The sequence below is a fragment of the Sardina pilchardus genome, chromosome 22 (genome assembly GCF_963854185.1).
Source record: "Sardina pilchardus chromosome 22, fSarPil1.1, whole genome shotgun sequence".
Classification (NCBI taxonomy): Eukaryota; Metazoa; Chordata; class Actinopteri; order Clupeiformes; family Clupeidae; genus Sardina; species Sardina pilchardus.
This window is the reverse complement of record NC_085015.1, coordinates 19,730,410-19,749,373: the sequence shown is the minus strand read 5'-3', so window position 1 is coordinate 19,749,373 and position 18,964 is coordinate 19,730,410. Positions and strand designations below refer to the sequence as shown.

Below are 18,964 nucleotides of genomic sequence, written 5' to 3'. Positions count from 1 at the left end.
AATAACAATATAATGCCCATTTAATAGCTCCATGTATGGTGTATGATTAATTTGCTGCCAACACATTGAATTGATTACAACGTTGTACAACATTAAGGGTAGATTACCTTAGGGCAGTGCGGCTGAGTCTCTTGGCCAGTAGAGGGTGCTGTTCACACTGTTTTGCACAAATGATTACTATTTGGGATGTACTTCTTAATAAGACTGGTGTTAGCATTTCAGTGATGTTTCTCTCGGCTCATGTTGTGTGTGTGTGTGTGTGTGTGTGAGAGAGAGAGAGAGAGAGAGAGTGATTGAGAGTGTGTGTGTGTGAGAGAGAGGAGAGAGTTTGTGTTTGTGTGAGTTGTTGACTGGTGTATATTCGGTCTGTGCTCAGTATGCTACTCGTGAGTCTGTTGGTGCTGGTTGCTGTGTGCGTGACTGGGACACTGGGTCAGCTTCCTGACCAGAACCCTCCTGAACTGGACGTCAAACCAGACGCCGAACCTCCTCCTCCGGGCTCCTTCCACCCAGACTTTGGGCAGGGTGAGACACCTGGAGCTCTACAGCAGCAGTGTGAAGCTGCACACAAACAAATACAAAACCAAATGAAACATACAGAGCAATGTGACCTCTGTGATGCATTGTAATAGTTATACTAGTAAATCCTGTTTTAGTGCGGGGTGATAATGACATTGTAATATGTGTGTGTGTGGGTGTGTGTGTGTGTGTGTGTGTGTGTGTGTGTGTGTGTGTATACAGACAAACATGCAGTCCAAGACAATGACAAGCTGGGTGTGTTCATTGCGGCTGCTGTGGGAACAGTGGCTCTGATGGGAGTGGTCTACTGTATCTACAGTCAGTTCTACACCAAACATCCCTACCTTCACACAGAGCTGCAAGACGACTCAGGTACACACACTCACACTCACACACCATTTACATGTGCGTGGGAAACACTGCTAAACACTCACCCACTACATTTATGACTATTTATGTTACACACATCTATTACTCTCTTTATGTATCTGCCAACCTTCAGAGTGAGACACACCCCTGAAAACAAAGTCGTCCAATCATATTCAGAACCACTCAACCACTCAGCAACAAGGCTTTTTAACAAAAAAATGTACATGCAGTGCCAAGCCACATAGAATGCATAACCAGTATTTCCCTACTTCTCTCAACATGTTGTAATTACTTATTGAGCAACCAGCAGTAATTATGTTGAGTAATTATACCAAAGTGTCACGGTCATATGAGCACAACTTCCATTACGTGCCATTACTACTACAGAAATTATGAATCTCCATCAATTGAGTGTAGGATTTCATAGGTTTAGAGAGAAAGAGAGATTGTGCATGTTATAATATGGCCACATGGCAAAGTTGTACAGTGTTTTGCTCTCCTAATGCATCACGAGGCTTACTGCACATACTGTATGTGCCATAGATGGTTATGGTTATGGTTATGGTTATGGTTATGGTTATTTAGCAGACGCCTTTGTCCAAAGCGAATTAGTTAATTAATAGATGATTAGTTTTCTTTCACCCATCTGTATTCTTCCTCAGTCTCTTGCTCTGCTGCCTCCTTCCAGACACCCTGGACCTGCCGGAGTCCTACTCTCCCTCTATCTTCCCTGGCCGTGCCAGCCGCATGGAGCGAGGCCTGGGTAGAGGAGTGGAGAGATGGAGAGACAGGGGGAGGGAGAGAGGGAGGGAGGGCTACGGAGCCCTGTCTGACACCCCCTCCATCATCACGCTCCCACCATCTCTCTCTCCCCCTCCCTCTTCCTCCACGTTCACCTCTATGTCCCTCTCTCCCCCGTCCCCGTTAAAAACGATCTCAGCACAGGACCTGGAGAAGAGCTTCCTCTGAGTCGCCCCTTCAGGAGCTGCCACACCCTACTTACTTACTTACTTACTGTTTTTTTGATAGGGACAGATACATATCATGTGGGCTGTGCACAACCTAACAGAAGGCATCATAGAATTTAAAGCCTTGGCTAATTTCCAATGCTTGTCCCTAGAAGGGCTTTTAAAGTAATACATTTATAAAATAAAAAAATGACATGCTATCCATTCATCCATTCACTCATTCATCCATATACATAACCAGTTATCCATTCATCCATCCCTTCATGCATCCAAGTATATAAGTAACATGGTTTCACTAGCTTATCTTACCCTACATCTGCACTGGACACACGCGCGCACACACACACACACACACACACACACACACACACACACACACACACACACTAAAGTCACCGTTGTTTGGGTCACTAACCTCTTGTGGCCAGCAGGATTTGGTGATAAATAAATGCCAACTCTCAAGGAGTAGCACTTCCTCAGCTTTACCACAACGTCAAGTGCTGTTGCTTACACTAATGTTGATTGTACAGACGTAATGTTCTGACTTAGCAATGAGCCTTCCTGATTGATTACACAGGCCTATAACCAAATACAGCAAATAGAGATTAAGTGGCGTTCTAGTGTTGTATTATGTTCTGTTACAGTGCTGCCCACTTAACAGAACACATTTCTTTTCTCAACCATGCTCAATACAGCTGTATGGTCAGCAGCAACAATGTCAGCTGACCAATAGATGGCGTTATGATGTTGCCGTGAACTTAGATGATTTACACATACGAAATAAGATTCATGAAGTAATGTTCAGTGGTTTGTAACCATGTATTTATGACAAATAAATGTAGACTTTGCCACCATAAAATCTACCATCAATCTTTGGAGATTGTATTCCATGTTAAATATTAAATTTAAGAACATTCTAACATGATCGAACTTTGCATTCTCAAGTGTGTTTCACAGTAACTCGTCGGTGGCAATGTAGGCATGCAGTTCTTGTGCCTTAGCATTAGCAAGATCTGCAACCATGTGGACGCATTCTCAGCTTATTAATGAGTCTGTTCCCTTTCTCTGTAAAGTTTGGGTTCTTGTGCACCCCATGGAGTGTCCAGAGCGCGCGTGCGTGTGTGTCGCTGACCGGGGTGGGGGTGAGGGGTAGGTACAGGAATAGATGTTAAGACTCAATGCTTCGCGAGCGGAAGTGACAGACCCATGGTGTAGATTTACTATCAGCGCCTATAAGCCGCTTTCAGGACCACGGTCAGCGACAACCCACCTCCGACACCACGCCAACTCTCTTTCCGTCTACCCTAATGCCCCACACCCACCCTTTTGTATCCCCTAGAATTAATTTGGCCACATTTATGATTAACCCCTTTGCCTAGTCAAATGATAAGGATATATATTAAGTACCCTACGCCGTGTTTATTACTTCTTCAAAGTACGTTACAATCACGCTACAATCACGCACACGCATTTGAGCCTAATTTATTCAACTATGAGAAAGTGAGTGAGGGGTGTATCAGTCGACGGGGTGGGGGGTTGGAAGTTCAAACTCTGACTGGACCAACATGTTTATTGTGGAGCAGAACATGTATGGAACAGCGCGCGGCTTAACTGTGCGCGAGTGATCGCGAGGTGAAGGGCGGGGAGAGGGGGAAGGGGGGCCGAGCTGCGTGAGCGAGCGGGAAGAGGAGTGCGCGCTGGACAGCAGCACACCGGTCGGAACCTGGAGTTACAAGGATGGAGGTCCGACCAGATCGGGCAAAGGCGGTAGCGGCCAAGACACTCGGGAAATTATACAGGTGAGGTTGATTTTCGTTTTTTTGTACAGTTGTGGATTGAAGATTGTGCACATCTTGTCAGTTAGTCCCATGAAAGTTGGATGCGGCAGGCCATTAGTGGTACTTCGAGTAAGCGCAATCTCACGCCATCCCAACGCCAGATTCTTAACATTCCACACGTTTTAAAGTTTCACTCGTTTGATTTTCCTTCTGTTGAGAAAAGTTTCACTTTTATTGGATTTCTTATTTGCTTGTGGAGAATGTCGGACGACTAAGACCTCTAGTGGAGATCAAGGTGCCGAAGGGCCCGGATTAGTGAACTGAGGGTGAGGTGACCCGACCAACAGCTGCCGGCTATTAGCTCTCATTGTGGTTTAGCCTTTACCCCTTCTTTCAATGGGAAATAGAAATACCATTAAATAAACGTTCATTTGTCACAGTCGTTTGAGTCAATTGTTATGCAGCAATAAAATTAGCCAACCCCATAATGCACATGGGTAATTTCATTAAGGTCTGGAATATGCTTGATATTACAATAATTGAACATGTATACATGTTCAGTATAAATATCCAGTATGATATTTAATTTGTCGTGTGTGATGTATTTCATATAGGCAAACCGGACACCAGCCCTAACTAGATTAAACGCACTTTAACGCTATTAATAACAACGTCGCACAGACCTGTGCATGGTGTCACTTAGCTTGCCAAGTTTGGACATCTCTCCCTTCCCGACGAGTTATTTACCTCATTGGGATTTTAGATTACAGATGCCAGAGTCAATGATTCTATTGCTTTGGTTAAACTTTTTTTTCTAAGTGCATGGATTCATACCCAAGTCGTTAACAAAGGCTGCAAATGCAAAAACGAAAACATAATACGCACGAGAAATGGCTCAGTCTTTTTGCCTTTCAAGATAAATGTTAAATAAATAAATACATAACCGCAACAACATATAGCCGACTTGAGCAATGCACTCTGAAGCAACACACCTAAAATATTTACCGCACTTAAGAAAATTGCATTATGTTCATTTTATTGTGGTGTAGACCTATTTTAGGCCTATAGTCACTAATTCAGTGAGTAACCCTGTATGCTATCAAAGAAGTTTATATCCTTTATAGCCTACGTTACAAGAGGCTTGTAATTTCCCACTATTCTGACCGAGTCCGTATTAGACAACTAGGTGCTCTTAAAGAAGTTTGTCTGCAATACATGAGAACAGCGCCGGATAAATAGGATACAGGATCGATGCGCTTTCGATGCGCTTTCACTGAATTGTATTTTTTATTCTTCTATTATGTTACTCAGTATTAAAGATTATTAAACGAACAATGTTTTAATTAAAATACATTAAGGACAGACCAAACGCTTCTGTTCTGAAAAAAAGAGCAAATCTATTGTCTATACACTGTCTCAACCAGTTCAGGTGCATCCTTTATTCTATAGGCTGTTTCCACCTAAATGAGTGGCACGACAAAAGGAAAATTCGGTCCTTTGCACCTCTTCATCCCCGTCCTCCCTCTCCTCTTCCTTTCTCTCATGCGGTGTAGACTTTCTGACTTTCAATAGGGTACTATGCACGTGGACTTCACGATTCCCCCACCCTCGAGATTTGACGGTGTGTCTAAACGCATAAATCCGCTCCAGAAATAGATCTGGCTACCTCCCTGCTGTCGGCCATCGCAAATCCAAACCCCTCCACCAATCTCTATCTCTATCTCTCCCTCTCACTGTTGTTGCTCTCTTTCTCATCCTTGCACGACACCTCCCTTCTCACTCACGCGGGATTACCGTAACTTTACGGGCGTGGCCGGAGCTCTGCACAAACGTTCTTCCCTCTCCATACGTACGTGCCAAAGGTAGTTTTCCCTCAAGATTTTCTAGCAATAAGGAGTCGCTGTTTTATTAATTATGTTTCATATATCATATAGTCTATCGATCACGTCTGGTACTCATTTGAAAATCGCACTCCTTGCCAGTACTAAAGCCCAATTAGGTATTGTTTTGGCATTAACAGGGGATTCCAGTTAACTTGGCACAACTACGACAACACGTTTAACCTACTTCAGCTTCGTCTTAAAGAGACGTTAAGAGTTGAGGAGTGCTTCCCATATTTTATATTAAACCAGATTTCCATCGAAGGAGTGGTCCAGCATGTAAAAAAAATACATTAATAAATATTTGTGCAACTGAACCGACTTTCAGTCAGGGATTGTCCATGTGGTACGAACCGTCCCTGGGCATGAGTCGATTTGGTTGTGCACGAGCCAAAAGTAGAATGGCGCTGGTGTGGGGGCAGATTTGTGATGCCATTTCAGTGTATACTCAAGTTATTATCTATTTATACATTCTCGAAAAAAAAAAAACCTTTCAGAGGTGCAGCAAACACTTCAGCTCCACAGAGCACTCAATGCCCCACCTCACTCTCTTCTCCTCTGTCTCATTCCCTCATTCTCTTCTCCTCCTCTCCCATTCCCTCACTTTCTTCTCCTCTCCCATTCCCTCACTCTCTTCTCCTCTCCCATTCCCTCACTCTCTTCACTTCTCTCCCATTCCCTCTCTCTTCTCCTCTCTCTCTTCTCTCTCTCCCATTCCCTCACTTTCTTCTCTCTCTTATTCCCTCATTCTTTTCTCCTTTGCCATTCCCTCTCTCTTCTCTTTCTTTTCTCTCCAATTTCCCCTCTGTTCTCTCTCCCATTCCCTCTCTCCTCAGCTTTCCCATTCCCTCTCTTTCTTCGTCTCTCTCCCATTCCCTCTCTTTCTCCGTCTCTCTCCCATTCCCGCTCTCTCTTTTCTTTCCAATTCCCTCTCCTCTTCTCTCTCTCATTCCCTCTCTTCCTCTTTCCCAATCTCTCTCTCTCTCCTTCTCTCTATCCTCCTGTCACCCATAATCTTCTGCTATCCCCTCTTAAATGTAACATATTCCTTAGATTACAATGGTTATTGTCATTAAAAAAGATGTTTTGGTCCTTGCGGTTAGTTTAGATCGCAATGGTGAATGGAATAGTCAAGTGAGAGAGGTCTTCTATACAAAAAATAAGCACAGTTTGTATGTGTCAAAACAGCAGGTTTTGATCATTTCCTTGCTGCATAATTGCACATTTGTCCTAGAACTGCAGTTCTTTTTTAACGTTATAGGGAAGGCGATGATTGGCATTATGTGCACAGTGGCAAAGGGTAGTTGAAGAAGAGAGTAATGAACCCCCGAATGTGATGGATTTGTGAGAAAGAAAGATGGGGGAGGGGAGAAGGAACAGAAATAGGAGTTGAGCAGATTAATAATTCATCTACAGGGGAGCATTACTATTTAATCAATGTTATAAAAAAAGCCAGCAGCAACCCCATGTTAACCACTTGTGTACATTAACTGAATGTCTCTGTGTGTGCCAATGTCCTACCCCAGTTGTGTATTTATTGTAGGCTATTGTATTGTGTGTGTGTGTGTGTGTGTGTGTGTGTGTGTGTGTGTGTGTGTGTGTGTGTGTGTGTGTGTGTGTGTGTGTGTGTGTGTGTGTGTGTGTGTGTGTGTGTGTGTGTGTGTGTATTAGTAAACAAATTGTAGTTTTATGTAGGCCTAATTAAGTGTTTATGGGGATTAACTGTGAAGTGTTAAGTGTACACTGCAAACTTATTATTATTTCTGCGATGTGAAAAGTAGCCTGTTTCTACTCTTTACATTACTTTTGCGTTACTCAGCAACATGGCCTGAGATGCAATGTTACACAGTAATTGCCTGTTAATGCCTGTAACATTCAACCTTATACTGTAGATGGCCACTATCAGCGTCAACACTTATCCAAATATTATCCTAATATTTTACAGATGAATGAAGTAGCACCATCCTTGTATATAATTACTATAAAAGTAATTTTGAATTTAGGATCAGTAATGTGTTAGTACAGTATTACTGACAAATATAATGTGATTACAGTGGGATATTACTCTGGAATACACCTATGCCATACTTCTTTTAAAGCATTCTAGAGGTTGTATAGTATTGGTGTTAAAGCTGTTTTTCTCATCATTAAGGACAGTGGGTAACTGACCATGTTCAGACAAATATTTTCTCAGTTGTTTGTTGTTAGACTTATGATGAGTGGAATGCAAGGGAAGGAAGGTGTAATGATGGTGATGAGGATAGGTGCTGATGTGCAGTATACTGTAATATGTCAGATTGTTAAGGTTGATTTATGAGGTGTTGTGGATATGATTAACTGAAAGAAGTTATTAAATGACATTTACTAACTGTCATTTTGTCCTCTTGTTTTTAACTGTAATTCTGTCCTCCTGTTCCAAAATGTCTGATAGACACTATTCCAACATCAGGAACCACGTTTTATAGATCACCAATGTTTCTCAAAATAACTCATGTGACATGCAAGCTGCAGAATTCTTTTATTTTTAAGTCCATTGCATATATTTATGTGTGTGTGTGTGTGTGTGTGTGTGTGTGTGTGTGTGTGTGTGTGTGTGTGTGTGTGTGTGTGTGTGTGTGTGTGTGTATGTATATGATTTGTTTATATACGTTTGTCATTGTATTTGTTTATCAATTTCAGACACCCTGTTGTGGGTTGTGCAATTATGTTCCATTATTACTATGTTCTATACCTCCTTCTTGATATCATAAATGCTAGGTATTAACTTGATGTCAGCTGTAGGTGTTGGTAACCACATCCACATTAGCAATTATGTTCACAAGTAACCATACTTATAACCATACTTTGCTAATGTGGATGTGGTCGCATCTGTTTGAATCATTTAATCATTTCAGTGTCTTTCTCCACTGAGGACTCAGCTGTAATCAAGATAGGAGCTCGTTATTTAACAGAAATAGATCATCTTTCAAATGATATAGAGTTTCCCAAGCACTGAAGACGTGTTTCTGCTGGGTAATGGATAATACATTGTATGTGAAGTGCATTTATGGTGGAACTGATGGCACACTATTAAAATACATTATGATACAGTGATATACCATCTAGGACAACAAAGCAAACAAACAACCACGTTTAACAGACACATTGCATCGTACAGCATGTCTGTATTGAATTATAGAGATAGTCATTGCCAAGCGTTACTATAGAGTGTTTCTATGTGAATGTTCTAGGGGTGAGGATGTGGGTGAGGTAGAACTGCGGAGTGTGTGGGTCTTAGATGTTTGAAATTGATGATGGGATGATGTTAGATTATTGTTGTTGTAGGTTTGTCTCTGTCAATGGTTTGTGAGGATGTGTGGTGTTATGGTTTGGTAAGTGGTTTGGTGTGATCATGTTGGTGTTGATTAGTCTGGTCTGAGGGCTGTTTTCTGAATGGGCCGTATCTGCTAAGGCTCTGGACTATGTGTGCTGCTGTTGTTGAGTGTGCAAGTGTATTTGTGAGGCTGTGAGTCTTGAGGTGTGTTGAGGCCTGGTCGGCCTCATGTCTAATGCATAGTTCTGGCTGGCTGACAGCCCGATACATATTTGATGGCTCCCAGTCGGGCTCCTGGCAGTGAGCGTTTGTCTGCTTACTCAGTCAGCCACAGAGCCGGAGTCAGAGGGGCCACGGGAGGAAAAGATGGAGAGAGGAGGAAAAGAAAGCGCCAAGATTTCATGTCAACAGCAAGACAGACTCTAGAAAGTCTACTAGAACAAACACAAAGAATAAAAGATTGAGAGACTGAGAGAAGGCGAGGGTAGCAGATATCGACAGATTTGGGGAGAGGCGAGGAAACAGGGAGGGGGGCGGGCAGGGGCGAAGATGGAGAACACGAGAGAGTACAGCCAGGAGAAGTGCAGGAGGGGTCCTGAGGTGAACCGCGCGTCTTAACAATCCGATCAGGCACACACAGGGAGGCCTCGTGGGCCGCAGGGCCCGTCCCCCCGCAGTGCAGCTCTCTAAAACACGACCCGGCATCATCCACTCCCGCACGCTAAAAATATCCGCCGTACGCGCGCTGGAGCGCCGCCATTACTGATGCTCCACCACTCGGCGTACACATCAAAGCTTTATCGACCCGCACAGATACAGCCCAAAAAGTTCTCTTCCCTCTACAAAGCAAGAGAATTGTCTGTATTTCTGAGGAGATTTCATGTGTCAGATGAAGTGTATCTTTTTTTCGTGTAAATGAAAGCTAATTCTCTGTGGATTTTTTTTTCTCTTCGCCCCTGGGCAAGAATGTTCTCTTTTTGAGAAGTACTTGAGTTTTGATGTTGGCTGTTAGCACTTAAGATTTCTGTCCCCTATATTAACTACATGTAATGTATATACACAGTCAGGTTTCCCACAAATAGGAAAAGTAAAAATTACATTCCAGGTCCTTTGATGTAAATAGTGCTGTGCTACATATCCATACATTTCTTATATGTAAAACTATCACTATTTTAATGGAAATGATCTAAATAGTCATTGGTAGCAGTATGGTTTTAAAAGTAGTTTCTATGCTGGTATACTTGGATCATACAGAATTGGTAAACAAATTTTCCAAATTTTCGGAATTGTTTTATTGCTTTCCTTTTCACTGTTTTACCATCTAGCAACTACTATCTGTGTTCTGCTATACTCAATACAGTCATTTTCTATGACGTCAAGTTTGTGCTGGCCGGGACCAGACTCCTTGAAAACAGCAAACCTTTGTACTTTCCTTACTTACCAGTGAGTCATAAAAACTCCTGACGTCAGCGCGCTTAAGTAGGACAAACTTATTTATTCCTGTTTGATGTCTTTGCCAGCGATAAATCAAAGAAACCAGCCCAGATGCAAGCATCCGAAGCACTCCTAGCAATGACCGATACCAGCCCTCTCCTTCAACCCCTTCTCTCCCGCGCCTTCCCCGCAGGGTCCTCGAGAAGCGGCAGGAGAATGGCGAGACCATCGAGCTGTCGGCGGAGGGCCGGCCGGAGCTGGTGGAGGAGAAGGAGCTGCCGGTGGTGGACTGCACCTGCTTCGGCCTGCCGCGGCGCTACATCATCGCCATCCTGTGCGGCCTGGGCTTCTGCATCTCCTTCGGCATCCGCTGCAACCTCGGCGTGGCCATCGTCAGCATGGTCAACAACCACACCATCTACAAGGGGGACAAGCCCTACATAGTGGTGAGGAGAGCACTGGCCTTTTGGGTCAACACTTTGGGTCAGCCGTGCAAACACGGTCACGTAGCCCTCTCTGTAAAATGTGTTCTGCTTTGGCTATGTAAAAGTGATGTGTTTGTTATGCCAAAGTGATGCTTTTGTCATCAAAAGAGAGACCTTTGAGACAGAATCCTAAATAAAAGTCCGATACAGAGATCGGATACAGTATCAATGCTAGTCCTTCCCTTCACACCCTCTCTCTCATTTTCTCGCCCCACAGAAAGCCCAGTTTTCATGGGACCCGGAGACAGTGGGCATGATCCATGGCTCATTCTTCTGGGGTTATATTGTCACACAGATCCCAGGTGGATTTATTTGTCAGAAATTTGCTGCCAACCGGTGAGTTTGCCATCACTGGAAACAACTGATATGCAGTCAGTCTCTGAATATAGCACACATTTATTATTAATTGTTAATAATCCACTACTGCTATTATCACTTCTCTATCTAAGGCAAGCTGCTGCTCCTATTTGCTGCCCTTCAGAGCGTATTGAATTGCTCTGTTATGTATCACCTTTCCCATGCACATGACTCCACTTATTCCTTTTTCATCCCTGTTCTTACTAACCCATGTCTCTCCTCTCTCCTGGGTCTCCCTCCGTAGGGTGTTTGGCTTTGCTGTAGTTTCCACTTCCATCCTGAACATGCTGATTCCTTCAGCAGCGCGGGTCCACTTTGGCTGCGTCATCATAGTTAGGATATTCCAGGGCCTTGTTGAGGTACGGACCCATCAGCACTCACCTGATGTGTATTCCAAACGGAAGTATATAACACATTTTCACCTTCACAGTATTACGCATTTTCTTGTTTTTCTTGATACTTCCTCAATTTGTCATAAACATGTTAATAGTGTGGTGAACGGTAGCTTTTTAACAATTCAGAATCATAGCCAAACTCAAGTCTGTTAGCCTAGCTTAGCATAATTATCTGTTGTTCCAATTAGCCTACAGGTCCCTTGTAACTGATGTAACCCACGTCAGGTGAATTATGCTATTATTAAGGCTAATGGTGTCAAGCTAGGTTATTGGATGCACAGAGAAGGGGATGTGTCCTGTCATCTAACTCTGGACAGCAAATTAGCAAGACAAAGAAGTATGTGAGTTCCTTTAAGTCAAACATAAAAACGTCTTTTTTTTCTGTCTCACTTAATGGAACTCATGGGTCTATTTGTTTCTCAAATGTATCCATATTTCATTTGCCTAATATTGTACATTATTTGATTCTCATATTATACTCCTCTTAGTTTCTTTTTATCTGACAGTTATGATTTTTTGTTTTATTTTAGTTGTCTTTAGACTCAACATCTGTTGTTTAAAATGTGCTATATAAATACATGACCTTGGCCTTAACCTGACAGTCCATGCAGAAGTTTGGTCGATCAGGGGCTGGAGGGAGAGGGACAGAGTGTGCCAATGAAACAGTGAGAAGGAGCAGGCAGGTGCAGGCCTAGATGTACACCATAGGGCTTTGTACCTGCCATATGCTCGCCCTTCTGTTTCTGCTGGTGTTGCTTTATCGCTGTGTTGCTGATGATATGCTAGTATCATATGTCAGAGGTAGAAAAGATTGGGGACGACGATCCCCTAAAATCCACCACAGCATACAGTACGTACATAGTTCAACTGCAGCCCAAACACTGGGCTAAACTGTGTCCTGCTCTGCTCTCTTCCTTATTTGTGCCAGGGTGTGTCTTACCCAGCGTGCCATGGTATCTGGGCTAAATGGGCTCCACCCCTGGAGAGAAGCCGCTTGGCTACGACAGCCTTTTGCGGTAAGTGCTGATGGGTGTACGTGCCTGTTTACTGATGCCACACGTCTTTCAGTCTCCTGTTTTGGAACAGCTAGCTCTCATCTCAAACAGCTGACAGCATTTGTAAAGCCAGGATTCTGTTTACTACAAACTACATTGTCTTGTTCTGAAACTACACACGGCACTGGTTTTATGAACTTCATATTTTTGTTTGTTTGCTGACACGGTTCATCTGTCCGAACGATTCTGCATGTGTGTGTGTGTGTGTGTGTGTGTGTGTGTGTGTGTGTGTGGGCCTCAGGTTCCTACGCGGGCGCGGTGGTGGCCATGCCTCTGGCTGGTATCCTGGTGCAGTATGCTGGCTGGCCCTCGGTGTTCTATGTGTATGGTGAGTCAGCTCCACTCGCTCTAAGAGGATTAATGAGTCATATGAAGAAACGGGCCGCTATAGCGCTCTCATTCATAGTTGAGAGGTTAATGTCCACAGTCTCAGACATAACACTTCTGGCCCTCTAGGAAAGGACGTCTGGGAAGCAACGCCCTCTCCGTTTGTTTTCTATTGTCTCTACAAAAAGTGCTGTAGGCAGGGTATCCACTGACCTGGAGTTGATAATCATTCGTTAAAATACAGGAAGACAGACAGAGCACTTCTGGCAGGATTTGATTAGTGTTGTTGGAACTTAACGTGACTTAGGTGGGCCTAATGCCTCCCCCTGCATTGCTTTTCTTTCTTCCATCCTAATCTCACCTTTATCCTTTTTCATCTGGTGTCTCCACAACACCCCTCCTCCTGGTGGCGCTCTCCACACTCCTGCCTCCGCTGTGCTCCTCAGGGACCTTTGGGATCATGTGGTACATCTTCTGGATCATGGTGTCCTATGAGAGTCCCGCTGCCCACCCCACCATCACGGCTGAGGAGAGGCAGTACATAGAGGACGCCATCGGAGACTCTGCTGGCTTCTCCAACCCACTACAGGTCCAAACGCTTCAACGCATGTCCACCATTCATGACATGAGCATTGTTTTACAGCAGATTTTACAACAGATATCTCTGTTGTTATATGACATAATATTATATATTATTATATGACATTATATGACAAAACATAAATTAACTTTCCTGTCTGGCTATAACACACTAGTATTGGATTGTAGAGCTGAGCTCTTGAGCCACAGACTGTTGCCCTCAAACATGGTTTTGGTAAAGTTTAATAAGACCGTGGGAAAATCCAGTGCTCAGTAATTACCTGAATCACAGAGTGCAAGGCTTTGAGAGGATGCTGCATCTCCAATTAAAAATAATCTATTAAACATACAAATTCACACTAAGTTATGAGAGTAGATTTGAGCTTGCATTCATGTAAACTACACACTCAATGAATATGTGCGTAAGTATTAAGAAGCACTGTACCCTATGTGGCAGCTTGTGTGTGTTTACCTCTTCTCCTCTCCCCTCTGTAGAAGTTTAAGACCCCCTGGAGGCAGTTCTTCACCTCCATGCCTGTGTACGCCATCATTGTGGCCAACTTCTGCAGGAGCTGGACCTTCTACCTGCTGCTCATCAGTCAGCCAGCGTACTTCGAGGAGGTGTTCGGCTTCGAGATTAGCAAGGTAACGCACGAACGCTCACACATGCACACACACATACTCTCTCTGTCTCTCTCATTCTCTCTCTGTCTCTCTCTTTCTCTCTTCCTCTTTCGCTCTCTGTATCTCTCACACACACACATACACACGTACACACACATGTACTGTACACATACACATGCGCACAAACAAACACACACACACACACACACACACACACACACACACACACACACACACACACACAGAGGCCATGTATTTTTTCTCACACACATATTAATGATAATGCCAAAGTGGAGAAATCATATCAGAAATAATGAGCAGACTGCTGTGATGATGCTTCTATGTGGGAGAGTAACTCAGTCACCTGTTCCGACAGGTGGGATTGGTGTCGGCCCTACCTCACCTGGTGATGACCATCATAGTGCCCATAGGGGGGCAGCTAGCTGACTACCTGCGAGAAAACAACATCATGACCACCACCAACGTCCGCAAACTCATGAACTGTGGAGGTGAGACAGAGAGACAGAGAGAGAGAGTATGTACCAATTGCTTTGGCAATACAGGTTTTCATTTGTCATGCCAATAAAGCAACTTTTGAATTTAAATTTGAGAGAGAGAGAGGGAGAGGGAGGGAGGGAGGGAGAGAGAGAGAGAAAACCACTGGGGCTAAAATATTTAGAGCAAAAAGGAAGAGAGGAGAATAAATGATCACAAGCACAAGTGAAAAACAAAGATGAATAAACAGAATGAAGTAGGTTTGTGGCTGACACTTGTGAAAAGTGAAAGTGTCTCAGTATAACTTAAAAGGGAGACTGTTTTAGAGAGTCTGTTGAGAGATCAGTCAGATCAGTGTGTGTGTGTGTGTGTGTGTGTGTGTGAGTAAGAGAGAGTAATCTGTGTTTGCAGAGCTTAGCTTACAAAAACAGAGGACCAGGTGACAGAGAATAGCTCTGTCTTCCGCTGTTTTCCCTTTTCCTCCAGAAAGCAAAGCTATTTATACCCAGCTGTCATGTTTAGGATGCAGATTTAACCTTTGTTTGACAACAAGGTGTTACATAAAAGGGAGTCACCTTGAGAATATGGGTGACTGAAATGTACTGTATATACCAGCTCTTTAAGATGCTTCCATAGAGCTTCCCACAGGCTTATGAAATAATGGTGGAGGAACAAGCTTGGACCTCTTAGAGGGGTTTGGGGGCATTGAAGAAAATTGTGTATATTTTAAAGTTGTATGCATCAATTTGGTGCACTTTGACAACAAATTAAGAGGTTATATTTATTTATATGTATATTCATGGAGTATTTTGCACTGTGAAATATTTTGTGCTTTCATCATTCAACCAGAAACACTAAAAGTAGTGTTGTGGTGAGCAGTGAGGAGAGGAGATTTCAGCAGCAAGGTGGCTAACAAGCTAGATCAAACAAGCTAGTTCTCCAACTAGCTACAAAGACTCATGGCTGACTTGTGGGTGGAGGATGAGGGGTATTTACGGGTGTTCATAAAATCTTGCAGTCGATGATGAATGACGAGAAAGCAGATGTTTCTGGGCGTCTTTAATGATCGTCTTCACGTAATACCCGTATCCTTGTTGTCTGTGCAAGTGTCATTCTACACAGAGCTCTGGTGTGGTGGCACACACACACACACACACACACACACACACATTCAGGTGAGGGAGGGGAGAGAGTGTGGCTGACTGACAGTGATGTGATGATGCAGAGCGTTGATAAGAAGTGCCAAATAACTGTTTGTGGCGTGTGGGAGCATTGCGCGGACTCATCAATGTTTGTGGTTATGGTCTATTTTGTGAAATTAGCTAATTGATTTAGCCTGGTTATTAAATGACCTTTACTTAGACACTTAGTGTCTTTGCACTTTAATTCAAATCCACAAACGTAGACCTCAATTGGCGGACACAAAAGAGTCACCAGTGATGAAAAAGTTGAAATATTTTCGGTGCATGATGAAACTATGTCGGAGCAAATTAGATTATGGTGGGCTGCTGATGTCTTGTCAGTTGGTGGGAAACACTGCTCTAATAGAAGCCACAAACTACAGGGTGTGGTTAATCATGACCGTGAATGATGTGGACATGTAATCTTCATACATTCCAAAGCGACCCTTAAGGTCTGCCTCACAGTCTCTGCTTAACACTCCATGATCACGTCTGACACAGAAAGGGGACCGTGCTTTTAGTGTGTTTGCTCCGAGGTTATGGAACAGCTTGCCCAATGAGCTAGAAACCATAGCTTCTGTGACTGGTCTTAGGCACTTAGGCATTTTTACCGTATTGCATTTGATAGCTACGACCTTGCATGTGATAATGGTTAGGGTATCATTCTCTTTTCTCTCTTTTGTCTCTGGTCTTTGTTTTTGTCCTTTTGTCCCTCCATTTATTCTTGTATATTGTTTTGCATTTATTTTTCATATACTGATTGTGAAGCACTTTGGATTTAAATGTGCTATACAAATACATTTTACTTACTTACTTACTTACTTACTTGATATCTAACATTATCGATGGGACACATTCAGAATCCTCATTCGCTCTATGTTCTTTAGGCTTTGGGTTGGAGGCCACATTTCTGCTAGTGGTGGGGTTCTCGCATACCAAAGGAGTGGCTATATCTTTCCTGGTTTTGGCTGTAGGCTTCAGTGGATTTGCAATATCAGGTACGAGCATAAAAACTTGTTTTGAGGAGCATTTTTACAAAGATAATTGTGGGTGATTGTTTTTGCTTTGTCAACATCAAGGCAGGTTTCATATTATTATATCATAATACTTTGTTTAGATGTACTTCATGCTGATTGATTGATTGTGTGTGTGTGTGTGTGTGTGTGTGTGTTCAGGGTTCAACGTGAACCATCTGGACATTGCTCCACGGTACGCCAGCATTCTCATGGGCATCTCCAACGGCGTTGGCACGCTCTCGGGCATGGTGTGTCCACTCATTGTGGGCGCCATGACGAAGAACAAGGTGAGGAACTGACCTGTCGAGCTATCGCATTTCTTCAATTCTGTGAGCGCGTTGACAGACTTCTGCTGTCCTTCTGAAGTTGTGAGTGCAGTGATCAGCTGTCACATGGCTGTCTTAGATGAGATGAAACGCTTGTTTAATGTGCCTGGGCTATGTAATCGGAGACTGGAGCGTTCTCTCTCTCTCTCCGTCTCTGCCGTTGCATACTGTCTGTCTTCAGTCTCCTCTGACTGCTGTCTCTCAACACTCTCTTCTGTCTGTCATTAAAGGAGTCGCTCTTTTTGTTTCACCCTTCCCTGCTTCCTTCCTTCCTTCCTTCCTTTACAACTTCTCGCACTCTCAGACGCGAGAGGAATGGCAGTATGTCTTTCTCATCGCCTCACTTGTGCACTATGGTGGTGTGATCTTCTATGGTGTGTACCTCCCATTGTCTTTCCATTCAATTGACCTTTCTCTCCCTCTGCTTGGGTCACTGTCCATAGTTTGGATTGTTTTGGATTTGACATAAAAGACTCTTATTTATGATGGTCATATGTCATACGTTCCAATATGTCCCATTTCTCATGTAGGTAATATGCATGTAGTTCCTGTGAGATGTTATTGCCATATGACATATGTAGTCCGATTTCTCATATGTTCCATAGTTTCTGCTCAAGATTAAATCTGCTCAGGAGTAGAACTGAGGCGGAGGCAGGTTGGTCACTCGGGTCCCTTTTCTCTGACTCCTCCCAGGGATCTTTGCGTCCGGAGAGAAGCAGCCGTGGGCCGAGCCTGAGAACATGAGTGACGAGAAGGTGGGCATCCTGGGAGAGGACGAGCTCGCCGACGAGACGGAGGAGCTGTACAGGACGTCCGGCGGCGGAGGCTACGGCGCCGTCAACCAGCCGGACAACCCCAACGGAGGTGGGGGAGGGGGCGGCGGGGGCGGCGGAGGAGGGGGCTGGGTGTCCGACTGGGACAAGACGGAAGAGTACGTCCAGCCCACAGGAACCAACAGCTACCTGTATGGAGGAGACGATGACAGGGAACTGACGTAGAGAGAGCGCTAGAAGGCCAGAGAGGGGTAACAAGCAGAGGGGTGGAGGAGGGTGGGGGTCAGGACTGAAGTGTGTAAAAAGACTGAAATTGGAAAAAGTGGGGAGAGGGGGGGCTGAACAGATTAAATGAGAAGAAATATGAGAATGAGTGAAGCCAAAGATTACACAAAACAAAAGATAGAAAACAATTGTGTGTTTGGAAGCTTCTATGTGTGTGTGTGTGTGTGTGTGTGTGTGTGTGTGTGTGTGTGTGTGTGTGTGTGTTTGTGTGTGTGTGTGTGTGTGTGTGTGTGTGTGCGTGTTTGTTTTATGAGGGTGTTTTGTGATTTAATGTGTGACAGAGCATCTGACAGCAATGCTCCACTGCTAGCTCACCCACTCACCCCACTTTATTCTGGTGTCCCTTTCTTAAGTAACTACTGTATACAGGCCAGTTCATCTGTAGTTGGACCTCATTTCTGAGGTCCCCTAACCACTGCTGCAAGCCTCAATCGATAGGAGAAATGAATTGGTCAGAAAGAGGAGGACTGGGAATACCCCTGTCATGGAGGAAAGGAGTGTATTTCTCTTGTGCCAATACAATACTCAGTGTGGTTTGAATGTGGCATTGGGCCCTCCAAAATGTAGAATAACAAAAATTCACCCCTCTTAATATATGATGCATTCTACGGTCCTGCATCTTTGCTTTAAGTAGCCATACTATATTGACACATCTTGCTGTAGATGTATTGCCAGTACTGAAATGGTGCAGACATTGAAATTAGGCATTTTGGGCTAGATAAACAGTGCCTAGAGGAGAATTTCTAATGTGATAGATTATTTCTGTATATTGCATTTTTATGTTTTGCAGCGCAGTAGCATCTTG

At 43.7% G+C, this 18,964-nt stretch overlaps 1 protein-coding gene across 1 annotated transcript; it reads left to right on the top strand.

Annotated features, from left to right (window-relative positions):
• The first annotated feature begins 3,593 nt into the window (after nt 1-3,593).
• slc17a7b (solute carrier family 17 member 7b) lies at nt 3,594-18,099 on the top strand. The gene is made up of 13 exons (XM_062526499.1): nt 3,594-3,655; nt 10,455-10,707; nt 10,964-11,082; nt 11,348-11,462; nt 12,427-12,514; nt 12,795-12,881; nt 13,327-13,469; nt 13,955-14,104; nt 14,460-14,592; nt 16,647-16,757; nt 16,935-17,062; nt 17,406-17,475; nt 17,795-18,099. Exons 1-13 carry the CDS (start codon nt 3,594-3,596, stop codon nt 18,097-18,099), a joined length of 1,764 nt encoding a protein of 587 aa, XP_062382483.1.
• The last annotated feature ends 865 nt before the right edge of the window (nt 18,100-18,964 follow it).